The sequence below is a fragment of the Podarcis erhardii genome, assembly GCF_964252035.2.
Source record: "Podarcis erhardii genome assembly, chromosome: 14".
In the NCBI taxonomy this organism is placed as follows: Eukaryota; Metazoa; Chordata; class Lepidosauria; order Squamata; family Lacertidae; genus Podarcis; species Podarcis erhardii.
In genome coordinates, this window is record NC_138503.1 from 3,754,649 (window position 1) to 3,781,193 (window position 26,545).

At 50.5% G+C, this 26,545-nt stretch overlaps 1 protein-coding gene across 4 annotated transcripts in view; it reads right to left on the reverse strand.

The window, feature by feature from the left end:
• Positions 1-26,545, reverse strand: part of OTUD7A (OTU deubiquitinase 7A) — a 137,770-nt gene that overhangs the window by 21,583 nt on the left and 89,642 nt on the right. For all 4 annotated transcript variants that reach the window (XM_081838818.1, XM_081838817.1, XM_081838816.1 and 1 more), the window contains 3 exons: positions 12,776-12,903; positions 11,806-11,918; positions 422-549 (listed from right to left, as the gene is read on the reverse strand). In XM_081838818.1, coding sequence (XP_081694944.1) covers positions 422-549; positions 11,806-11,918; positions 12,776-12,903 — 369 coding nt within the window. The remainder of the gene's footprint in view (positions 1-421; positions 550-11,805; positions 11,919-12,775; positions 12,904-26,545) is intronic.

A 26,545-nucleotide genomic window follows, 5' to 3' on the forward strand; every position in this document is an offset into this window, starting at 1 on the left:
GTTGCTAATATGCTACTGAGCCTGATTTAAGGCTTTTGTAGATATATAAAACAACTTAGGACCAGGAGACTTGAAGGCACTCCTCTCTCTTACCAACTGGCCTGGCCACTGAGGTCAGCTAAGGAGGCTATCTTGGTTGTGGCCCATTCTGACATGGCGCTCTCTCTCTCTCTGTGTAATATGAACTGAGTCAGGCACCCACCACTTAGATGCTTACTGAAGACAAGCGTCTTTTCTCCAGGACTTTCCTGGCTTTAAGCACCAAATGGTTTTAATTAACCCCAGGTTGGATATTTTACTGTTTCTACATATGTATGTTTATTGTTGTATTTTTAATATTAACTCTATATACCAACCTAAGATTTTATTAAAAGTGGTATAAAAACATTTTAAATAAATAATTGCCAGCAAAATGACTCACCTTCTCCTCCCGAGTCTCTTAACATTGTGTCTGCAACAACAACAATCGGTCGCCTTAATATATGTGCCAGGACAAAAACATGGAACTCCTCTAGGCTCTCATACACAGGATCTTCAGAGTTGTCAACTCTAGAAAACCAAGTGTAATGGCACACAAGTCAGAACTAAAGAAGTTTTCACTCCTTTCCTTACAGTTACTTCTTCTCATGCAAAACTGTTTATATGCATTTCCAACTCAACTCAAATATAATGAAAAACACAGAAGCCATTTTTATTCCTAACAGCTAATGTAAATAAAAATAAATGCTTACATAGTTTCCAGAAGACACTCAGGATAGCTAAATGTTGAACTCGAGGTATATATAACAGAGTACAAAATGCACATAGTTCATCAGTTAAGGAAGGCATCAACAAACAAAGAATGGAATCCCTACCCCAAATCAGGTACTGGGAAAGAGTTGAAGCTCCAACTGCATTTTAAAGAGAGATTTGGCTGCTCACTGCTGGAGATAACCTGCCAGCAGACTGACCCCACTTCTCAGACAAGATTATTTCCTAAAGCAGTTTACAAATACCTTACAAAAATCTCAATAACGAATAACAAATCTTGGCTGACAAGTGGGGTATGAATATACTAAAGAACGAGGGCTTTTTTTCAGCTGGAGCTCACTGGGCTGCAGCTCCGGCACCTTTCAGGTGGCTGCCATTGCAGGCCAGTGCCACCCCCCCATCCAACGGGAAAGCCAACAGGCATCCTGCCCTGAAAAACTGATCCGCCTGCTTGGCCAATTGTGAGTGGGCAAGGGGTTGGGATTGTAGATTTTTTGTTTGTGGATTTCCCTCCTTTCCTCCCCTCAACGCCTCCGGAGCCACTTTCCTAAAATTGCTCCTGCATTCCTCTCAGGAAAAAGATCAGTGAGGGCAGAAAGGCTTTGGGGATTGTCCACAGGGGGGTTTCCTTAATTTTTCACTTTTAGCACCGGCAGCTGAGTGAAACTGCCCCTGTGCAAGTCAAGATGGCGCTGCAGGCAGCACGAGATTCAAAGTGCCGCCTTGCCTGATTCACAAGTAAAATGGCTGCCGCTGAGTAGGAAGGTGTGGGCAAGTGCACTTGGGCCTGGGAGGTGGCTCTTAAATCTGGCCACTATTCTTTGCCAAGGAGACACAAGAAAAGCACCTTAAGAATTTCAGCTTTCATATCTCTTAAAGGTAAAGGTAAAGGGACCCCTGACCATTAGGTCCAGTCGCGGCTGACTCTGGGGTTGCGGCACTCATCTCACTTTATTGGCCGAGGGTGCCGGCGTACAGCTTCCGGGTCATGTGGCCAGCATAACTAAGCTGCTTCTGGCGAACCAGAGCAGCGCACGGAAACACCGCTTACCTTCCTGCCGGAGTGGTACCTATTTATCTACTTGCACTTCGACATGCTTTCGAACTGCTAGGTGGGCAGGAGCAGGGACTGAGCAACAGGAGCTCACCCTGTCGCGCGGATTCAAACCGCCGACCTTCTGATCGGCAAGCCCTAGGCTCTGTGGTTTAACCCACAGCGCCACCTGCGTCCCTCATATCTTTTAGGATGTGCTTAGTCACAAAGCCTTAGCACACACTTACTGCTGACACTCTCAAGTCACACCAAGAATGGCATTTCTGTGTTAAGAGGCAGGGCTGGTTCACACAGGGCTGTATATCTCTTGGTTATTCATCCCTTGCTAGCTGACAACTGAATGTGTGAACTCACTCTGCTAAGAAACATTATGTTTGAGGTGATGTGAAAGTTCTAGTTGTAGTGTTTGATCAGTGATGGCTCATTTAGACACCACCACCCAACAAGTGAACATAGATACAGGATTTATGCAGGATTTCTGACTGCCAGATACTGTGGGAAACAACAGGGGGTTATCACCACACCTTCTCCGGCATCTAACTGGTTAGCAATGAAATGACTGGATTAGATGCCTTATGCTACCTGTAAATAAACCTTGCTAGTAGCACTTTGGGAACTTCCCACGAGGAAACTTTGTTGACAGTTTTGTGTCATTGTATATTTCCTGATTTAATTCTTCAGAACTCTGAAAGTTGACAATGTTTGTACTTTTCTTTTCAAAAAAGAACATGTTTGCTTGCAAAATAATAAATAAATAAATAAATAAATAACCTAAGATACAACCAGCAGCAGCCCAGTCTAGCTCAGAACCCATTATTTCCTCTTTTTAAAACAGTTTGCTTTGAAGCTGACACAACTTTGAATGCTTCAAGTTTGTTCTGGCACCAGAGAAAACTGGCTCATCTATAATTCAAAGGGCATCATGCAAATTGGCCTTGGCAACAGCACAGTGAAATAACTGGGAGGTTCTGGGCTCAGAAGGGTTCTTGGAATGTTCTGTTCCCAAAAAGATACAAGGACAGAGGGCTCCCATTTCTATCCCCACGCCACAGATTTTCACCTTGGATCCCGGCAAGGAAGGGGTTGCAGAATCAATTCCATATGTAGGGGCCACCGCCCCCCCCCCCAAGCAACACACACATGAACAGCTTTAGGGGTAGCTAATAGAGAAAAGCCCAACCCAGTGAAGACTAATTTAGTTTCCATTGTTGAGCAAGTATATGAAAAAAAATTATGAGGAGCCCCGCAATTCAGATCAAAACCTTGATCTGCAAATAGAATTAGTGCACTTACACTGTTGGAAAGCAGGTACCCTTATGCCCCCCCCCACTGGGCAAACAGCAGCTTTGGGTGGCAATTTTGAGAAATATGCTGCAGAGGACAATGGAAGAAGAACCCGTGGCCCATGCCACAGCACCAATGCTGTCCCACAGTAGCCCTGATCTTACAGAAAAGGTAAGAGATCCTGTTCATTGATTTCTCAAATCATACCTACTTTTGCCCTTTTATTAGCCAAGCAAGGCAGAGGTAGAGGTGAAAGGGAGAGGTCAAGCACTGACACATGAGCAGCAAGTAAGATTTTAGAGAAGAATCATAGGCGGTGGGTGTGCACATTAGTTGTGGCTGGTATGATACTGAAAAGGCTTTTCTGAAGGAACAGTCATATTTAAAAGAGAAAACCTGTTATACTTACCATGAAAGGTATTTCTGGATCCTATAAAGCTACTGCCAGATTGGGATTTAGGTTTGGCGAAGCCCAACAGTCAGCAAAGCAAGATTGCAAAAATTAAAATAAAGAATTCAAACAGGAAGCTGTCGTCTTAGCTTCTTCCCTTTTCAGTTCTTAAGCAACAAGCCAGAAAGCGAGGTGATTCAGTACTAGTGTAGCATGGAGATGGCTTTCAACAGAAATATTGCTTTTAAAATTCACTGAGACTCTCTGGTAGGAAAGGTAGAGAAGTATAATGGAGGAACTATTAGAAAAAGTAGACAAGTGATGAGGTGCATCAAAATAAACAGCTGCTGACAGCTCAGGTGGACTCTGGTAGTAATAATAGTAGTAGTAATAATGGGGGACTTCAATTACCCGGATATTTGTTGGATGTCAAACTCAGCCAAGAGCATAAGGTCAAACAGATTCCTCACTGGCCTTGCAGACAACTTCATTGTCCAGAAAGTGGGAGAAGCAACAAGAGGAACAGCCATTTTAGATCTAAACAATGTTGATGGCCTGCTGCTCCAGAGAAGTGGACACGGAGCAATGGTTCCAAAGTACAAGAAAAAAGATTCCACCTAAACATTAGGAAGAACTTCCTGACAGTAAGAGCTGTTCGACAGTGGAATTTGCTGCCAAGGAGTGTGGTGGAGTCTCCTTCTTTGGAGGTCTTTAAGCAGAGGCTTGACAACCATATGTCAGGAGTTCTCTGATGCTGTTTCCTGCTTGGCAGGGGGTTGGACTCGATGGCCCTTGTGGTCTCTTCCAACTCTAGGATTCTATGATTCTATGATTCTATGACCTGGTTAGTGGGGTAGAAGTGGAAGGATCATTAGGCGCGAGTGATCATGCTCTTCTGAAGTTTACTATACAGCGGAAAGGAGCAGCCAAGCATACTAGGACTCAATTTCTTGACTTTAAGAAAGCCGACTTCATAAAACTTAGGGAAGTGCTGGGTGAGATCCCATGGACAGTAATACTAAAAGGAAAGGGAGTTCATGATGGCTGGGAGTTTGTTAAGAGGGAGATAGTAAAAGCACAACTTCAGGCAATACCAATGAGACGGAAACATGGAAGGTGCCTAAAGAAGCCAGGGTGGCTATCTAAAGAACTTTTAACCGAGTTAAGATTAAAAAAGGATGTGTACAAAAAATGGAAAAGGGGGGAAACCACCAAAGAGGAATTCAAACAAATAGCCAGCACGTGTAGACACAAAGTCAGAAAAGCTAAAGCACAGAATGAACTCAGGCTTGCTAGAGAGGTTAAAAGCAACAAAAAAGGCTTTTATGGGTATGTTCGTAGCAAAAGGAAGAAGAAAGAAACAGTGGGGTCACTCAGAGGAGAAGATGGTGAAATGCAAACAGGGGACACAGAAAGGGCTGAACTCCTCAATGCCTTCTTTGCCTCAGTCTTCTCCGATAAAGAAAACAATGCCCGACCTGAAGAATTTGGAGTAAATGATTCAGCAGAGGAAACACAGCCCGTCTTGGGCCCGGTCTTATTCAACATCTTTATCAACGACTTGGATGATGGACTCAAGGGCATCCTGATAAAATTTGCAGATGACACCAAACTGGGAGGGGTGGCTAACACCCCAGAGGACAGGATCACACTTCAAAACGACCTTGACAGATTAGAGAACTGGGCCAAAACAAACAAGATGAATTTTAATAGGGAGAAATGTAAAGTATTGCACTTGGGCAAAAAAAATGAGAGGCACAAATACAAGATGGGTGACACCTGGCTTGAGAGCAGTACATGTGAAAAGGATCTAGGAGTCTTGGATGACCACAAACTTGACATGAGCCAACAGTGTGACGCGGCAGCTAAAAAAGCCAATGCAATTCTGGGCTGCATCAATAGGAGTATTGCATCTAGATCAAGGGAAGTAATAGTGCCGCTGTATTCTGCTCTGGTCAGACCCCACCTGGAGTACTGCGTCCAGTTCTGGGCACCACAGTTCAAGAAGGACACGGACAAACTGGAACGTGTCCAGAGGAGGGCAACCAAAATGGTCAAAGGCCTGGAAACGATGCCTTATGAAGAACGGCTAAGGGAGCTGGGCATGTTTAGCCTGGAGAAGAGGAGGTTAAGGGGTGATATGATAGCCATGTTCAAATATATAAAAGGATGTCACATAGAGGAGGGAGAAAGGTTGTTTTCTGCTGCTCCAGAGAAGCGGACACGGAGCAATGGTTCCAAACTACAAGAAAGAAGATTCCACCTAAACATTAGGAAGAACTTCCTGACAGTAAGAGCTGTTTGACAGTGGAATTTGCTGCCAAGGAGTGTGGTGGAGTCTCCTTCTTTGGAGGTCTTTAAGCAGAGGCTTGACAACCATATGTCAGGAGTGCTCTGATGGTGTTTCCTGCTTGGCAGGGGGTTGGGCTCGATGGCCCTTGTGGTCTCTTCCAACTCTATGATTCTATGATTCTATGATTCTATGGTGGCAGCTGTTCAAGCATCAAGAAGTACATTCCTCTTGTGGGGACCTGATGAGACTGGAGACAGTAAGAAATGTGTGGAGTTCAGGTTAATTCCAGGTGGAGACCACTGTGGAAAATGTCCAGCAACCATAGGGCTGCCATGGTCTGCTGCCAAATGTGGGAGGATCGTGCACATATTGCTGAGAGAGGGTTTGTTCTGTTGGGCATTGCAGGAGCAAGACTGTTGATTTTCTTTGAATCCTCCACACTGCCTGTTCCAGTGGGATGGGAGGACCAAAAATCCCCAACTCTGGTGGACCTTGACAGGAGTACTTTGGCTTGTAGGGATGGAAATGATGTTGTGAGAAAGACTTGTCACCAGGGCTGGGGGATGTTAGCTTTACAACATCACGATGGATCACCAGCCCAACATCACAGTGTTGAAAGTGAGGAACAAGCTGCCTCGGCTCCGGCCCTGCGAGGCATTGGGGTAAAACTGCCTCAGCTCACACCTGATCTGGCTCTGAGATGCTCTGCATAGAACTCCCTTGGTGAGTGGGCAGGAGAGGTAGCAAACTGGGAAGATCTGCCATAGCTGTAAGTGGTGGGTGCTGCCATTTAACTGAGCTGGGGAGGGCTGTAGCCAAATCTTGAGTGGAAGCAGAGCTAGCTGTAAAAATGTCAATTGCCTTTACACACTGTAATTTTGCTGCTGCTATCTGCTCCTGGTGGGAGAGCGCGGATTTCATTTGCACCTTTCCATTTAAATGCAGGCAAAGAAGCTGTTTTGTTTACTGATCGTTAGCAGAAAAAACTTGGGTAACTGACTGATGAGTAGTTACAGATAGGTAGCCGTGTTGGTCTGCCATAGTCAAAACAAAACAAATTCCTTCCAGTAGCACCTTAAAGACCAACTAAGTCAGTTCTTGGTATGAGCTTTCGTGTGCATGCACACTTCTTCAGATACAGACCCAAAAAAGAAAATAACAGAACACCTCTAGTCATCACATACAGCTCCCAAGTTAAAACAGTACAACGCATCATCAGAGATCTACAACCTCTCCTGGACAATGACAGTTCTCTTTCTCAAGCTCTGGGAGGAAGACCTTTCATTGCCTACAGACAGCCACCCAGTCTTAAACAACTCCTAACCCACAATAATACTACAACCAGACCTAACACGGACACTGGCAGCAGAGCCTGCAATAAACCCAGATGCCAACTTTGCTGCCACATACACCCGGACAACACCATTACTGGCCCCAACAACATCACACATACCATCTCGGGACTATTTAATTGCTCATCGTCTAACATTGTGTATGCCATAAAATGCCAACAGTGTCCTTCAGCTCTCTATATTGGACAAACAGGCCAGACCTTACGCCAAAGAATAAACGGACATAAATCGGACATCAGGAATCACAAGACAGAGAAACCAGTAGGAGAACATTTCAATCTCCCAGGACATTCTATACAAGATCTCAAAGTAGCTGTTTTACTACAAAGGAATTTCAGAAATAGACTGGAAAGAGAAGCTGCTGAATTACAACTTATCACCAAACTCAAAACCATGGAAAAACCTGGTCTGAACAAAGACCTTGGATTCTTATCTCATTATACATGACAAAGCCATTTTTCACCTTTTCACCCCTTGCTTTTTCCTGTAAGACCTATTGCAGTCGTTAAGAGTCGTCAACAGGCTCATCACAGCTATCTGCCAATCACCCATTCCCACCACCCTTCTGAGTAATACCCCTCCCCACCTTCTCACTATATAGAAGGGTCTGGAAACTTCTGTTTCAGTGTATCTGAAGAAGTGTGCATGCACACGAAAGCTCATACCAAGAACTGACTTAGTTGGTCTTTACGGTGCTACTGGAAGGAATTTGTTTTGTTTTGACTGATGAGTAGTGGTTTGAAAAACCTTAGCTGTACTGAGCAAAAGGCTGGGGCTGGGTGGGGTGGAGGGGATACAGAGTCTACTATGACTAAAGTCAGCAAAGCAAAGGACAAGACAGAGTCTCAAGAGGTTGCAGATAAAGAAACCAACAACTGAAAAGGCCTCAAAAAATGACTAGGAAAACATCTGAGTGGGAGAAGGAGTGCTGATGAGGCTAAACACACAGAGAAGTTCAGCAAAAGGCAGAAGAAGCAAGGAAATAACCAGCCTGAAAGGAGAACACCAGGAGAAATGACTGCTTTCTGTGATGCAAATTTTAAAAACTGAAGAAGCAGAGAGGAGCTTAGTTTTAATTCATCATCATCATCATCATTATTATTCAAGCCTGCAATGTTGCCTATTGACCACTGGGTGGTGCCAAACCAAAATCCCAATCTGGCCACAGACTTTACCTGGTCTCCATAAAGAAGGAAGCTGGCTTGACAGATGGAAAGGGACATTGTTCTAGGAAGCTTCCCCATCTTGCCTCACCATAAGCAAACAGAGAGATAGCACATGGTTTCCAATGTGGTCACTGAGTTTAAAAAGTTTATTTGCTTTAAGCAAAACCAGAGTGTTGCCACTGGGAGGGAAGAGGTTTAAAGTAAATTATGCATGTGGTTACCATCTTCCAGGGACGGCATATTTGTAACTTAAAGTTCAATTTTGTCACAGAAAAAGCTCCAGTGAAAAAAATTACATCCAAATGCAAATTTGTGAATTTTGCACAAAGTAGGAAATATTCTAATTTGCTGATCAATGATATTTCAAACAAAATCCTTACAGTGCTGCTCAGCTCTCTCTAGGTAGAAATATGTGAAATGGCAGAGCTCATAATTTGTTGACACTCCGTCAATGTTAAGCCTTGGAAATTTGAGGACTTCCCCTGGAATCACATGAACTAGGCAGCTCCTTAGGCCTTGAGTTTCAATTCCACCAGAAGGTCTTAGAGCCTCCTCTGAATAAAGCTTTTTTTATAAAGCTACTCCTTATTATTGGTGCCTTTTGTTGGACCCAGAAACATTACAATGGTTTCCAGTTGGGTTGCCACTGTCAAGTCCTCATCAGCTGTTAACTCTGGGGAGAAATCTCAACCCTATTATAATCTTGGGCTCCCTTGCACCTTCCTCCAGCCCAGAGCCCACCACATGAATTGGCCGCACCAAATTTTATTTGACCTTGGGCTCTCCTTGGGTGCCCTGCAATCCTTTCAATCTAGGGATGCACCCCAAGGTCAGAACATTCCTAAACTCAAATGAACAAGGTACAGAATAGTTCACTATTTCCATTCTCCACACCATATGGAAGAAGCATAAGAGCAGGGGTCCCCAAGGCCTGTGGGCCGGATAAGGCCTGAGGGACTCATTTATCCAGCTCGCGGTGACCCCCGCCACCCACTGCCACTGCCCGCTCTTACCGGCGCTGCGCTGTGCGGCTGCCCACTTCCGGGTCGGAGGAGCACCAGAAATAGCTTGTGTGCATGTGTTATTTGCGCATGTGCAAGACTTATTTCTGCTGCACATCCAGGTCAGAGGAGGCCCGTGCACATGCTATTTCCGGTGCTCCTCCGACCCAGAAGTGCACTGGAAATAGTGTGTGCGCGCGCATGTATGGGCACACACTCCCCCACCCTCCGGCCTGCCGTGCGATCGGCGCTGGACACACCAGCCCGAGGCGCAGTAAGTTTGCTGACCCCTGCATAAGGGGGTGGAGATTTAAGTCCATGAGACTCTCACCAGTTGAGGTTTATTCCCAGAGAATAATGTGTGGTCAGGACTCCCCCCTCCCCCCCAATTGCTCTAAGCCACTGGGCTGCTTTTAGAATGGTCTTTTAATTCCATGCTATATTTACTAAAGTCATCGTCTTTCACATTTGTGTAAGAGATACTCCCTGCAGATCAAGATCTAGAAAGCTCTGGCAGTGGGTGCGCGGCAGGGGGAGCCAACATCCCACCCTGCTGACTGGCAGCTCCACGTAAGGAGGATTGATTTGCACATTGAAAACTGTGGTATTGGACATCTAAAATATTTATTAGTTGGATGGGTACTTTTGTTTTGATTTCCAGAGAAGCAAAGCTGTCAAAAGTGACTTCTTCAAGGACTGAGCTCTTTTATTTTGGCAAATACATCTCAGCACATCTCTAATTGGAGTACACTGAGCTGTGCAAAAGCATGAGGCATAAACCGCCTGAGAAGGACAGAATGAGGTTGCAAGAACTACTAATAAGGACCTGAATACAAAAGTAGTGCAGATTACGACACTTTAAAAAAAAGCAATTTTGAAGAAATTTAAGTAAATGCAGAAACAGCACAGTATTATTATTTTTTAACACACACAACCCCACAGAGAGAGTGAGAACTAAAATTATTTACATCTGTGGTCACCAACACTGTGGCCATGGGACCATGCGCTTCACTGACACCCCTGCAGGGCCTTCAGACTCTGAGTTTTCATAATGTTTAAAAAATAAGTCTTCAAAGAAAGAAAGTTATGAAGCATAATTTAGAGGTACCCTTCTTAGCAATTTGTGTGAAATGAGCCAGCTGAGCTGTTTCTTTCTGTCAGTATTGGTTAAAATGAGTGATGCCACAGCTGCCACTGATGAGTGACTTTTTTGGACACCAGGAAATATGAATCCCTGGTGTCTTAAACAGCTGCTCTTTCCACCTTCTCTTTAGTGTGCTTTTCCTGCTTCCGTTGTATTTCCTAGTCTTCAAAATCTCTGTAGCTTCCCCTTCCTTTTCTCCTAGCAACTCACCTAGTGGTGAGTTATTTTCTGCAAAAACTGCTACAAAGTAAGTACAGGTGGATGTTAAAGAATCCCTCTTCCCCAAAATGGACAAATGAAAAAATCTTTGGGAAAAGGTTTGGGCATGTCTCTGGCCCTGCAGGGGCTAAAGACCAGGCACTCATTCGTAATTCGCGGTCTCATACCACAGAGGATATTCCAGAGTGCTTCAGCAGCCAGTGCCTCTTCCCAAGGAACTGTGGCTACTGGAGCTCCGCAAAGAGAACAGAAGCCTCCTACCAACTCTCAGCACTCTTAACAAACAACAGTTCCCACAATTATTTGGGGGTGTAATGCAGGTGGGGACCTATAGCACAGTGGTATGCATGTCTTCTCCTAAGTATATTTGTTTTAAATGGGACTAAATCCCTGGTAAGTGCTTATAGCATGGCAACCTATGCTTTGGTTTAGGGTTGGCATTAAGGGAAAACAGGATTCTTTGACAGCTGTATGTCAGGCAGAAATTCAACAGGTGAAGCATTTTCTCATATGGAAATACAATCATGTGAATATTCACAGAATTCACCTGTTAGCTGCCTGTCAGCTATGTGGAGCATTTCACAGGCAGTTTCTTGAGAGGCTTTAAAAAAACATGTATGTTGAAATAGTAGAAGAAGCACAGGAATTGCCTGCCGCACATTTTCTGCCTGTCGGCAGGCTTGTGGAACTTTTTAAAAAGGTTGGGACAGGCAAAGAAACATGGAAATCCTCTAGTTAGTGCTGTGCTTGTTTTGCTGCCTGTTGGGACGTGGAGCAAGCAGCTGCTTGAAGGGGGCCTCTGTTGTATATTATGCACGTTTTATTATGATATTTTTCTGCCTATTTTCTTCATGCTATTCATAATTTTATGAATCCCTAAGTCATCTTGTTTTCTTAACACTACCCTCATCTTAGGCAAGGTGCTTCAACTCTTATAAGAAATGGCTACAATATTAGGTGTTTTAGGTTTACTGGACATTTATCAACTACAACATATCACTTCCAGCAATAGAAACACATCCTGTTACTCCAGATACATTTCTGGAAGCAGGATTTGATGATACAAAACTTTCCTTTCCTACCTTTATATAAAAAAATTATGTCATGGTAGGTTAGTAAATCAGAAAAGGAACAGGGCAACCTACACTTACCCGCCTCCAGTGCCTCCATTTTTGCTGAAGTGAGTTCGTGGTTCACTCGAAGCCAGTTTGAGCAGTTCATTCCATTCCCGCTCCCACTCTTCTTCTGTGTAAACTAACCCTGACTAGGAGAGAGAGGAGAAGGCAGTTCAAGAAACAAGGAGACAACTGTAACTTATACCTTGTGCCTTGATTTGTATCTTTATTTCTTGAGTTAAGAGATCTCTGAACTCACGTATTCACAAGTTCTCTGGAACCTGAGAGCACAATTGCTAAGGCTCATTTGCAGTATCCCCCCCCCAAAAAATACATTAATTCAGCTGCTTTTAATGACCAAAGTAAGCCACCCCACTTTGAATTAAGTTATCATAGAAACAATCTTATTTGGTTTTTCTTATAAATATTATTCTGGAAGGAGGGCAGAATAAAAAAGGTTAAATTGTGTGTGCATGTGTGGAAGCTGCTATCCTATGCTCTACTACTGGGAGTAAGTCCTGCCTCATATAGTGATACTGATATCCTAGGAAACATGCATAGAATTGTGTTGTCAGTGTCTCAGACTTCCAATGGTTGTCAAACCAGACTTTGCTGTGCAAAAATGCCTATTTGCACCAAGTGTTTAACAAAATGTTCCTCCCAAAATGTTTGTTTAAACAGCACAATGACATCGTACAAAATAATTTAGAAGAGAACAGAGAGGGAACATTTCTGATACTGAAAGTTGAGTAGTATAAATTAAGTGTCTCAATGTTAAGCGAAAGATGCAAGGTTATGGGCTGTCCTGCAAATCATCCCCCCACCCCATGGATTCTGAGGACTAACTGAAGATATCCAGTGGTGGGGGGGAGCACTCTGTCCACGCTCAAAGTCATTCTTCAGCATTCTGTCACAAGCATCAGACACTAATAAGGGGCTCTATGAGGAAGCCATAGTGAGCATGGCTTCAAAATTAAGATTGATAAATTCTTGATATTGTACAAACCTCTTTATTCTGCTGTGTCTGCTGCCACCTCCATCTTCTCTTTAAGGCTTCCCTTTCAGCACCACTTTGCATCATTGTGTAAAGTGCTTTCCGTAATACAAGGTCCCGGTCATGAAACCCCCACATTCCTAAATGCCAAAAAGTAGCGTGACAGGAGCAAGTATGAAAGCAGGAATACCACAAAACACACATGAAGAGGAATTAAGGCTAGGTGTAATCATTTGCATGGTTCTCCTAACTGGAGTTTAATTCCCTTTGATTATGTTTAAGCATTTCAAATAATAGGTGCAAACATTAAATAAGTTAATATAGGGCAATACTGAATTGAAAGCAAGTTTTAGGAAATGTTCTTTAGAAACAATGGAAGAGTTGAGTTGCCTGATGCACAACTTTGCCGGAAGGAAACAAATGTTATTGATTTTAGCCTCAGAAATTTGGAGTACTATTGGTGGGCCTTGAATGTCTAATGATCACTGGGAGCTCTTTTGACTGTTTCAGAAATAATGACCCAAAAACCTAAGGGCTGGCTGACTTACACAAGAGAGGGATGAATATCCCCTGGAATCCAAGTTCATTATAAAAGAACTTGAATTTGCTATATTTGAATCCTAAAAATACTACCAGCCACAGGCTTGCAAGCTTAAAAATCAGCAAATTATTTGTGTTTAATGCACTGAAATTATTTTAATTCAAATATAAATAATATTCCGATTGCTGCTTTACCAAAGAATGTCCTTCTTTAAGCCGGGGTCAATTTGTGTCTGGCATTGTTGTGTGTCCTGGCCCTTCACCATGGCTGCTTGGGTTAAAGTCTTGAACGCTTGTCTCAGGGGGAGCTTTGGGTACTCTCTGCAGGTCTCTTCCTCAGGGCTCCATGCCATGTGCCTTCCCCTTCCTTCCCGGTGTATGTTGTGTGCTCCAAAACAATGGGTGGAAGGAGCATAAGGGGGACCGAACTGCCTGTAAGGATGCCTCAGGCCTGGCAGTGGGGCATCTTTGAGGTACTGTGGTGCCATCCTACATGTTGTGATGCGGGGGGGGGGCGGTATGTGCTGGGAGCTCCCTCCATGTTACCAGCATTTCTGGCAGTAGAAGTTTCCAGAGGCACTGGGGGCAGGGGGAGAGGACATGACAAATAGCATCTTCATTAAGAATGCAGTTGGTGTGACAAACGTGTTTCTTCTGCAACTTGAAATCTACTTTCTTTTTTTTTAATATTGATGCTTTTCCTTTTTTCTGTTGTTAATGATCATAGGGCTACATTTTACACTAAGAGCAAAACAAACAATGAGACAAAACAGATATAAAGTCCATTTGAATTATAAGCTGAATATAAGGTGGATACTGACAAGCAGGAACAGGTGCAGAAGAGGGTGACCAAGATGATAAAGGGTGTGGGAACCATGCCTTAGGAGCAGCCTGGAGAAGAAAAGACTGAGAGGTGATGTGACAGCCATCTTCAAATATCTGAAGGGCTGACACATGGGAGACAGAGCAAGCTTGTTTTCTTCTGCTCCAGAGAGGAGGACCCAAACTAATGGATTCAAATTACAGTGGCGCCTCGGTTTAATAACAGCCCTGTTTATGAACAATTTGGTTTACAAACTCTGCAAAACTGGAAATCGTGTCCTAGTGTCCACCTCGGTCTAAGAACGAAATCCGAACGGTGGAAGGTCACCGGCGGTGGGAGGACTCATTAGGGAAAGTGCACCTCGGTTTAAGAACGGACAACAAATGTGATTCCTACTAAACATTTGAAAGAACTTTCTGACTGTAGCACCTGTTTAAGAGTGGAACAGACTCCACTCTCCTTTGTTGGGTGTTTCAATGAGGGTTGGATGGTCATCTGTCAGGGATTCTTCAGCTTTGATTCTTGTATTGCAAGAGCATGGACTAGATGACCACTAGTGTCCCTTCCAACATTGAATTCTGTGATAAATATTTCAGAAGATTCAGGCCTCTGCCTGCAATTCTGTTCTTGACACAATCTTATTAAAATAAATGGAATATTTGTCCACATCAGGTAAGTACTTTATGAATATCAAATGCTGGCCCCACAGGTTAAAAAATTAATTTGCTACTGTACCTTCATCAGTGCCAGCAAAGTGGTGTAGCATCTGTCTTCCATAAAATTGTACTGACCAGTGACATATCCAATGTAACTCGTGTGTGTGTGTGTGTGTGTGTGTGTGTGTTGAAGAACACCTTTTTATTTCAATGTAGCCCAGTTCTATCTTGAAATTTAAAGAAAACGAATGTGTCCTGTCAGGGAACTGCCATCGGAGCTCAGGGTGGTGGAGAGGCTCTCGGATGCTGGGAAACCCTCGGATGCTGAGGAGGGAACCAGTAGGGGAAGAGGGAGAGCTTCCGCTGAAGAAGGAGGGGAGGAGGAGACAGCGTCGGAGGTAAGGCTCAGAGACGCTTCCAGCGAGACCAGCGGTGAGAGCTCAGGACCTCCCCTTGGAACGCCCACTCTGCGCAGAAAGCTGTCGCGCAGGGAAGCAAGGAGGAGACTTTCTGTCAAAGAACTCTTATGTTGGAAGAAGTTCAGGAAACGCCCACTGACGGATTCTGCCAGTGATTAAGACAGCCACAAACTGAGGGCTGTCCGGCTAGGGAGAGTTTTAACTAACGGCTCAACTTGGAGCGTTTTGGGAGCTTACGCACAAGCAACCCCTTATCCCATTAGAGCAACACGTCAGTCTTTGACGTTGTTTGTGCGAAGGAAAGGGCATCATGAGCAAACCAGAGGGAGTCGGCGGAGCAGAGGGAGCCAGGGGAGGACCAACTCTGGAGGAGAGAAACAGAGATTTGGAACACCAGCTGGCTCTGCTAGCAGCGCGGCTCGATGAAAGGCGAGCTCAGGATGCACAGGGGAAACCCACCCCCATTGCAAGGAAGGTACCGGGACTGGTGCATAAGTTTGGGGGCGATCCAAGGGACTACCAGGCCTTTAGAACAGAGGTGCAGTATGCACTGGACCTGCAGTATGATGACTTTGTGGACGAAGGGGGAAGAGTAGCCTTTGTGATCGGACACCTGGAGGGGGGGGGCAGAGAATGGGTTAGACCCCTGATGGCAGCGGATAATGACTCCTTGAAAGACTTGAGGAAATTTTTTGCGGCCATGGACTTGATGTTTTCCAGCCAAATTGAGCAGAGTGTTGTACGCAGACAGCTGATGGCGTGCAAACAGGGGAATCAATCAGTCTGAGAGTACTGGTCGCGATTTGCCATGATCATACACCGCCTGGGGTGGGATCTGACTTCGGACCCGATTCAGATGTTATTTGAGGAAGGCCTAGCCCCCGCAGTGAAAGACGAACTTTCCCGCGCGCCCCGTCCGCAGTCCATGGATCAGCTGACTAAAGCTGCACTTGCGATTGGAGCGCGTCAGGAGGCAAGGGCTCTAGAGAAGCGGGAAGGCAGAGGAGAGCGTTGGAATGACTTCCGCATTCCTGAGATACCAGAACAGCCTTCCCAGCCAGTGGAGCCAATGGAGATAGGAGGTGCGCGTGCGTGCGCGGGGTTTCAAATTCCAACGAAGGGCGAAAGAAGGAGGGGAAAGCCGCCAAGAAGTGTTTCCTCTGCCAACAGCCAGGACATTTTGCCAGGGTCTGCCCTCAAAGAAAGGCTTGGCAAGGAATGGTGGGCGTTGTTGGGAGTGAAGAGGAGGGGGTTAAGGAGCAGGTAAAAGCCAACGCCTGGCTGCCGACGACAGGGCACAGCAGCCAGGCCAATGACCAGTGAACGTGCCCAAGCCTGAGCCCCCCCGAGCAGCCATCGCCATAGAGGTGGTACTAGAGCTACCCAACGGACACCCACTTACGATAAAAGCTCTGTTAGACTCAGGCAGCTCTTGCAACTTCATGAGCAAGGAATTTGCGTCAGAGCACCAGCTGCAGACTTTACCCCTAAGTAGCCCCTTGCAAGTCACCACGATTGATGGGAGGGAACTGCTGGGGGGAGAAGTAACCCAACAGACGGTCCCCATGAGAATGAGGGTGGCCAGGCACACGGAAGTCATTGCCTTTCACGTAGCCACCCTGGCGGGACCACCCATCATACTGGGAATGAGCTGGCTGGCGCTACATGATCCGTTAGTGGGATGGCACCAGCGGACGGTCTCTTTTGGGTCAGCTCACTGCTTGGAACACTGCCATGGGGGGGGACACCCCAGGATGGGAATGGCCAGTGTGGCAGGGCTGGCGGTGGGGGAAAAGGGGGAGATACCACCGCAATACGCCGACCTGCGTGACGTCTTCAGTGAGAAGGAAGCAGATAGACTGCCCCCTCATAGGCCCTTTGACTGTCAAATCAACCTCCTCCCAGGAGCTCAGCTGCCAGTGGGCAAACTGTACGCCATGTCGGACAGGGAGATGCAGGAGTTGAGGGAATTTATAGACAAGAACCTAAAGAGAGGTTTCATAAGGGAGTCGAGGGCGGTGGGGGGCAGTCCAGTGTTTTTTGTAGACAAAAAAGACACTGATAAGCCCAGGTTGGTAGTGGATTTCAGGGCCGTTAACTCTGTATCAGAACCAGTAGCCTTGTGATGGCCTGGGATTCCGATTCAGAGGATGAACCAGAGGAATCCCAGCCTGCACAGGAGTCCCCGCCTCCAGGGCCGGCTGAACTGGGGCAAGGCCTAGATGCTGAAGAGCCTGCACCTGTGGCAGAGCACCAGGAGCTGGCCCCAGGTGAAATCCTTCAGGCCCCAGAGGGGCTTGAGGACTCAGTGGCTACAGGTGAGCCTCCTCCAGGGCCCAGTAACCCTTCGGCCTCTCCTGATCTGCAGAGGCTTAGGGCAGAGAGGCGAAGGGAACTGGTTGCTCCCAGGAGGAGTGCTCGCCTTAAGGCCAGAGGAGGCGGGGCTCCTGGGGGCCGGGACCGCCCCTGGCCTTAGAAGAGGATAAAAGCCCAGTCAGCCCGGTCCCAGGTTGCGGGAGCAACGTCGTTGTTGGCTTTGGACCTTCCTGTGTTCCTGATCCCTGCTTGGCCTCCTGTTCCTGACCATCCGGTGCTCCTGTTCCCTGCTCGGCCTCCTGTTCCAGCGTTCCTGTTCCCTACCCGGCTCTCCGCCTCGGACCTCGCCCCTCTTCGTGTGGACTCAGACTACGCTCACGGTACCTTTCCCCCGGGTCCAGCACAGTTTGCTCCCGCCACACCCGCACTCCCCCTTCGTTGGGGTGCGTTCGGGAAGAGCCAGAGGCCATGGCTGACCAGGTGGCTGCGCTGGTGGCTTTGGCCCAGAAGAACCAGGCCTTGACTCACACCGTGCAGCAGCTCAGCGACGCAGTTACGGCACTTCAGCAGCGCTTGGAAGCCCTACCGGCTCCTGGGGCCGACGCCCCGGCTCCTGGCAAGTACCCAGTGGCTTTGCCCGAGAAATTTGATGGAGCCCCGGCCAGCTTTCCCATGTTCCTCGCCCAAGCCAAGCTGTATATTCAGGGGCGAGCCCGGAACTTCCCTGACGACCGCACCAAGGTGCACTTTTTGATTAGTTTGTTAAAGGACCAGGCGGCCAAGTGGGCGTTGCCGCTACTCAGGCAAGACTCCCCCTTGCTGGCAGACTATACGGGGTTTTGCAATCTTTTGGAGGCCGCGTTCGGCAACCCCCAGAAAGGGAGTCAAGCCAACCGGGCGATTCGGCAGTTGAAACAGGGCGAGTCCACGGTGGCCGCATATACCACGGAGTTTCGGCTGTTGGCACAGGACTTGACCTGGAATGACTCGGCATTGCGGGACCAGTATCTCGAAGGGCTTTCAGACGAGATACTGGACCAGCTGGCCACAATGGAACGCCCCACCACGCTAGACACTCTCATTCAACGGATTCTACAGATAGACGACCGGCTGGAGGATCGTCGCCAGGCCTGGGGCCGACGACACCTCCAGTTCTCGGCACCAGTTTCTTCCGGCAGCCCCACGGTCACAACTGAGTTATCGGAGGAGCCTATGCAGCTCGGGGCAGTGCGGCCACGCCTTTCCCCCGCAGAGAAGGTGCGGTGTCGGGAGGGGAATCTATGTCTCTACTGTGGCGGAAGTGGACACTACGCTCGGTCCTGCCCTGAGAAACGCCAGCCGCAGGGAAACCGCCAACCCCCAGTAGCTGATGGCCCTAGCTACCGGGGGTCCCAAACAGCGCAGAATGGGCCCGCACCAATGGACTTGCAACATCTTATGGTTCCGGTACGTTTATACCCTCCAGGTGGGCCCTGGATTCTTACCCATGCTTTGGTGGATTCAGGAGCAACCCGTTCTTATATGGACGCTGCTTTTGCTGCCCATCATCAGGTGCCACTTCGGAACAAGCCAGAACCGGTCCAGGTGGAAGCAATTGACGGACGGCTTCTACGTTCAGGAGCCGTTACTCAGGAGACCCAGCCCCTGGTCCTGTGTCTCCAGCAGCACCGGGAGTTGCGAACTTTGGACATTGCCTCTATGCCCCGGTTCCCCCTCGTGCTCGGGATGGACTGGCTGGAAGCTCACAATGTTCAGATTGACTGGGTCAAACGGACTGTGCACTTCCCAGACCCATGTTCCCATGCTCAATCCGAGACGCTGGCGGCCGCGCCCACGGAGGAGGCAACACCCACGCTCCCAGCCGTGTACCAGGACTACCAGGACGTGTTCGAGGAACGGGGGGCAGACCAGCTGCCGCCGCATCGGCCTTTTGACTGCGGCATAGACCTCCAGCCCGGAGCGCCCTTACCAGTGAGTCGCTTATATTCTCTAACAGAGCCAGAGCGCGAGGCTTTGCAGGACTTCTTGCGCAAGAACCTGGAGCGTGGGTTCATTAGGCCTTCCACCTCGCCTACCGCGGCACCAGTGCTCTTTGTTAAGAAGAAATGTGGGGAACTTCGCCCTTGCCATGATTACCGAGCCCTGAACAAAATTACCATCCCAGACCGGTACCCCTTGCCCCTTATCTCAGAGTTGCTGGAGCGGGTGCAAGGGGCACAGGTGTTCACCAAGCTGGACCTCCGGGGGCCTACAACTTGATTCGGATCCGAGCCGGGGATGAGTGGAAGACAGCATTTGGGACCCGGTACGGGCAGTTCGAATACTTGGTTATGCCTTTCGGTTTGTGCAACGCGCCTGCTGTGTTCCAACGCTACATCAACCACGTGTTCCAGGACTTGTTAGACAAGTACGTGGTGGTGTACTTGGATGACATACTGGTTTACTCCCGTGACCCGGCTCGCCATGAGGGACATGTCCGGACCGTGCTGCAGCGCTTGCGTGAGCACCGTTTGTACGCAAAGCTCAGCAAGTGCGAGTTCCATCAGCGGACTGTGGACTTCCTTGGACACCGGCTCTCTCCAGATGGGGTGCAGATGGACCCTGGGAAGGTGGCAGCGGTTCGAGAATGGGCGGCACCCCGGAACCGCAAGGACCTACAGCGTTTCCTGGGGTTCGCCAACTACTACCGGACCTTCATCGCAGATTATGCTCATCGCACCACCCCGTTGACCCGGCTACTGCGCCCAAAGACGCCGTTTTCCTGGGACAAGGAGGCAGAGGAGGCGTTTCAGGGGTTGAAGGCCTGTTTCCAGAGGGCGCCAATCTTACAACATCCTGACCCCTCTCGACCCTTTGTGGTGGAGACCGATGCCTCCAGTACGGCTCTCGGTGCCGTCTTGTCTCAACAGAATGGACCTGAAGCGCCACTCTTACCCTGTGCCTTCTATTCCCGCCAGCTCCTACCAGCGGAGCGTAACTATACTGTGTGGGAGCGGGAACTACTGGCCATCAAGGTGGCCTTTGAGGTCTGGTGCCACCATCTTGAGGGGGCACGACATCCGGTGGAGGTGAGAACCGACCACCGGAACCTGGAGTACCTCCAGACCACCCGCAAGCTGAACCAAAGACAGATCCGGTGGGCGTTGTTCTTTTCCCGGTTCCAGTTCCGGATCCGCTACATCCCTAGCTCTCAGAACCAGAAGGCGGATGCCCTGTCCTGGAAACCTGAAGACAACTCAGACACGGTACAGCAAGCAGAACCCACCACGATCCTACCTCCAGCTGCATTCCTGGCCACCCAGGAGGCGGAGCCACTGCAGGCTCGGGTGCGGAAACAGCAGCGGGTCGACGCTTGGGCCCAGGAACGACTCCAGGAGCTGGCTGAAGGGTCCAGCCCACAGTATCCAGGGCTGGTCCTGCATCAGGGCCTTCTGCTGCACCACGGTCGTCTGTACAGCCCGCCAGGGCCACTGCGGCTGGAGGTTCTCCGGATGGCCCATGATGCCCCAGCAGCGGGGCACTTTGGACGGTATCGGACCACCCATCTGGTCAGTCGTGAGTTTTGGTGGCCCCGCCTGAAGGCTGACGTGGCTCGATACGTTGCTGGTTGTGATGTCTGCCGGCGCGCCAAGGGCCCTACCGGGCGACCCCCCGGCCTACTTCAGCCATTGCCAGTTCCACCGCGCCCTTGGCACACGGTTTCGTTGGACTTTGTAGTGGACTTACCCCCGTCTCGTGGTTGTACCTGCCTCCTAGTTTTCTCCGACCATTTCACCAAGATGGTGCACTGCGCCCCCTGCCCATCTGTACCCACAGCCAAGGAAACCGCTCAGCTGTACCTTCAGCATGTCTTCCGCCTGCATGGCCTACCTGAGCGCGTGGTGTCCGACCGGGGCGTTCAGTTCACATCCCGGTTCTGGCGAGCATTACACCAGACCCTCGGGACAGAGGTCTGCCTCTCGTCAGCCTACCACCCACAGACCGATGGCCAGACGGAACGGGCGAACGCGGTGCTGGAGCAGTACCTCCGGTGTTACTGCAGCTACCAGCAGGATGACTGGGTCGACCACCTGGCATTGGCGGAGTTCGCCTACAACAACGCGGTGAATGCGTCCACCCAGCAGACCCCGTTCCAGGCCAGTTACGGTTATCATCCACGGCTGTTTCCAGATGTGCTGCCGGCATCCGCGGTCCCGGCAGTGACGGAGTGGCTTCAAGAGCTCCAGTCCCAGCAACAGCTTTTGGTGGAGCAACTGCACCAGGCTGTGCTGGTCCCAGGGGGGATGAGGTACTATTACCGTAGGCCAAGATCAACAGGGAGCCGGGCGGGGTAGCAGGAACGATGGTAGGGCAGAAGCAGGAAGCCAGGCGAGGAACCGGAACACTGGTAGGGTAGAAGCAGGAGTCCAGGCGGGGAACAGGAACACTGGTAAGGTAGAAGCAGGAGTCCAGGCGGGGAACAGGAACACTGGTAAGGCAGAAGCAGGAGTCCAGGCGGGGAACAGGAACACTGGTAAGGCAGAAGCAGGAAGCCGGGCGAGGAACAGGCACACTGAGAGTGCCGAACAAGGACTGGGTAAAGCAGATACTTCACAACGATGTTGCTCCCGCAACCTGGGACCGGGCTGCCTGACCTTTATCTTCTTCTAAGGCCGGGGGCGGTCCCGGCCCCCAGAAGCCCCGCCTCTCTTGGCCTTAAGGCGAGCACTCCTCCTGGGAGACACCAGTTCCCTTCGCCTCTCTGCCCTAAGCCTCTGCAGATCAGGAGAGGCCGAAGGGTTACTGGGCCCCGGGGGAGGCTCACCTGTAGCCACTGAGTCTTCCAGCACCTCTGGGGCCTGAATGATTTCACCTGGTGCCTGCTCTTGAGTTTCCTCAGCAACTAGGCCTTGCCCCAGTTCAGCCGGCCCTGGAGGCGGGGACTCCTGCGCCGGTTGGGATTCCTCCGGATCACTCTCAGACTCGGAATCCCAGGCCATCACACCATCCCCCCTCCCAGGCCCCCCCCTCACTTGAGGCCCCGGACCCGGCTTGCTGGGATACGCTGCATGAAACTCCCGGATGCAGGCAGGTGCGTGGACGTTGACCGCTGGTTCCCAGGAACGGTCCTCTGGCCCATACCCCTTCCAGTCAATGAGATACTGCAGCCTTCCCCTGCGGTATCGGGAGTCCAGAATGCGTTCCACCTCGTACTCAGGCTCTCCCTGCACCAAGACTGGCTGCGGTCGGGGACGGTCCGGGTGGAACTCGTCGGGTGGGGCCACCGGACTCAGAAGGGACCTGTGGAATACCGGGTGAACCTTCAGGTTTGCTGGCAACCGGAGACGGAATGCCACAGGCGAGACCTGGTCCACGATAGGGAACGGGCCGGTGAACCGGGCGTCCAGCTTCCGCGAAGGTCGAGAAGGGTGGAGGTGGCGAGTGGAAAGCCATACCAAGTCACCGACGTGAAGTTCCGGCCCCACCTGGCGGTGGCGGTCGGCCTGGACCTTGTACGCCTCCTTGGCCTGGTGCAGCTGCTCCATCAACAGCTGTTGCTGGGACTGGAGCTCCTGAAGCCACTCTGTCACCGCAGGGACCGTAGATGCCGGCAGCACATCCGGAAACAACCGTGGATGAAGGCCATAACTGGCTTGGAACGGGGTCTGCTGGGTGGACGCATTCACCGCGTTGTTATAAGCGAACTCCGCCAATGCTAGGTGGTCGACCCAGTCGTCCTGCTGGTAGCTGCAGTAACACCGGAGGTACTGTTCCAGTACCGCGTTCGCCCGTTCCGTCTGGCCATCAGTCTGTGGGTGGTAAGCAGATGAGAGACAGACCTCTGTTCCGAGGGCCTGGTGCAAAGCACGCCAAAACCGGGACGTGAACTGAACGCCGCGGTCGGATACTACACGCTCAGGTAGGCCATGCAGGCGGAAGACATGCTGAAGGTACAGCTGCGCGGTTTCCTTAGCTGAGGGTATGGATGGGCAGGGGGCACAGTGCACCATCTTCGTGAAGTGGTCGGAGAAAACTAGAAGGCAGGTGCAGCCACGAGACGGGGGTAACTCCACTACAAAGTCTAGAGAAACTGTGTGCCAAGGACGTGGTGGAACCGGCAACGGCTGAAGGAGGCCGGGGGGCCGCCCGGTAGGCCCCTTGGCCCGCCTGCAGACGTCACAACCAGCGACGTAGCGAGCCACGTCAGCCTTTAAACGGGGCCACCAAAACTCACGGCTTACCCGATGGGTGGTCCGATACCGCCCAAAGTGCCCCGCCGCTGGAGCGTCATGGGTCATCCGGAGAACCTCAGCCCGCAGCGGCCCTGGTGGGATGTACAGGCGCCCGTAGTGCAGCAGAAGACCCTGATGCGAGACCAGCCCTGGATACTGAGGGCATGATCCTTCGGCCAGTTCCCGGAGTCGTTCCTGGGCCCAAGCGTCGACCCGCTGCTGTTCCCGCACCCGAGCCTGCAGTGGCTCGACCTCCTGGGTGGCCAGGAACGCAGCTGGTGGTAGGATCGTGGTGGGTGCTGCTTGCTGAACCGTGTCTGCGTTGTCTTCAGGTTTCCGGGACAGGGCATCCGCCTTCTGGTTTTGGGAGCTAGGGATGTAGCGGATCCGGAACTGGAACCGGGAAAAGAACAACGCCCACCGGATCTGCCTTTGGTTCAGCTTGCGGGTGGTCTGGAGGTATTCCAGGTTCCGGTGGTCGGTTCTCACCTCCACCGGGTGTCTTGCTCCTTCAAGATGGTGGCGCCAAACCTCAAAGGCCACCTTGATGGCCAGCAGTTCCCGCTCCCACACGGTATAGTTACGCTCCGCTGGAAGGAGCTGGCGGGAATAGAAGGCACAGGGTAAGAGTGGCGCTTCCGGTCCGTGCTGCTGAGACAAGACGGCACCGAGAGCCGTACTGGAGGCGTCAGTCTCTACCACAAAGGGTCGAGAAGGATCCGGATGTTGCAAGATTGGCGCTCTCTGGAAACAGGCCTTCAACCCTTGAAATGCCTCCTCCGCCTCCTTGTCCCAGGAAAACGGCGTCTTGGGGCGCAGAAGCCGGGTCAACGGGGTGGTGCGGTGAGCATAATCCGCAATGAAGGTCCGGTAATAGTTGGCGAACCCCAGGAAACGCTGTAGGTCCTTGCGGTTCCGAGGTGCCGCCCATTCTCGAACCGCTGCCACCTTCCCAGGATCCATTTGCACCCCACCTGGTGAGAGTCGATGACCCAGGAAGTCCACTGACTGCTGATGGAACTCGCACTTGCTGAGCTTTGCATACAGACGATGCTCGCGCAAGCGCTGCAGCACGGTCCGGACATGGCCCTCGTGGCACGCCGGGTCACGGGAGTAAACCAGAATGTCATCCAAGTACACCACCACGTACTTGTCTAGCAAGTCCTGGAACACGTGGTTGATGTACCGTTGGAACACAGCAGGCGCGTTGCACAAACCAAAGGGCATAACCAGGTATTCAAACTGTCCGTACCGGGTCCCGAATGCTGTCTTCCACTCATCCCCGGCGCGGATCCGAATCAAATTGTAGGCTCCCCGGAGGTCTAGCTTGGTGAACACCTGCGCCCCTTGCACCCGCTCCAGTAACTCCGAAATAAGGGGCAAGGGGTACCGGTCCGGGATGGTAATTTTGTTCAGGGCCCGGTAATCATGGCAAAGGCGGAGCTCCCCACATTTCTTTTTAACAAAGAGAACTGGTGCAGCAGTGGGCGAGGTAGAGGGTCTAATGAACCCACGCTCCAGGTTCTTGCGCAAGAAGTCCTGCAAAGCCTCGCGCTCTGGCTCTGTTAACGAGTATAAGCGACTCACCGGTAGAGGCGCTCCGGGCTGGAGGTCTATGCCGCAGTCAAAGGACCGATGCGGCGGCAGCTGGTCTGCCCCCCGTTCCTCGAACACGTCGTGATAGTCCCGGTACTCAGCGGGGAGCGTCGCAGCCGCCTCCTCAGTGGGCGCAGCTGCTAGCATCTCAGTCTCAGCAGGAGAATTGGGGTCTGGGAAGTGTACAGTCCGTTTGACCCAGTCAATCTGCACATTGTGAGCCTCTAGCCAGTCCATCCCAAGCACCAGGGGGAACCGGGGCATAGAAGCAATATCCAGAGTTCGTATCTCACGGTGCTGCTGGAGGCACAGGACCAGGGGCTGGGTCTCTTGAGTGACGGCGCCCGAACGCAGTGGCCGTCCGTCGATTGCCTCCACCTGTACCGGTTCTGGCTTGTTCCGAAGTGGCACCCGATGCTGGGCAGCAAAAGCAGCGTCCATATAAGAGCGGGTTGCCCCTGAATCCACCAGAGCATGGGTAAGAATCCATGGCCCTCCTGGAGGGTATAGATGTACCGGAACCATAAGGTGTTGTAATTCAATTGGTGCGGCCCCATTCTGTGCTGTTTGGGACCCCCGGTAGCTAGGGCCATCAGCTACTGGGGTTGGCGGTTTCTCTGGACAAGACCGAGCGAAGTGTCCACTTCCGCCACAGTAAAGACAGAGATTTCCCTCCCGACGCCGCGCCTTCTCTGCAGGGGAAAGGCGTGGCCGCACTGCCCCGAGCTGCATAGGCTCCTCCGTTAAATCAGTTGTGACCGTGGGGCTGCTGGAAGAAGCTGGTGCCGTGAACTGGAAGTGTCGGCGACCCCGGGCCTGACGACGATCCTCCAACCGATCGTCTATTTGTAGACACCGTTGAATGAGAGTGTCTAGCGTGGTGGGGCGTTCCATTGTGGCCAACTGGTCCAGTACCTCGTCTGAAAGCCCCTCGAGATACTGGTCCCGCAGTGCCGAATCATTCCAGGTCAAGTCCTGTGCCAGCAGCCGAAACTCCGTGGTATATGCGGCCACCGTGGACTTGCCCTGTTTCAAACGCCGAATCGCCCGGTTGGCTTGACTCCCTTTCTGGGGATTGCCGAACGCGGCCTCCAAATGATTGCAAAACCCCGTATAGTCTGCCAGCAAGGGGGAGTCTTGCCTGAGTAGCGGCAACGCCCACTTGGCCGCCTGGTCCTTTAACAAACTAATCAAAAAGTGCACCTTGGTGCGGTCGTCAG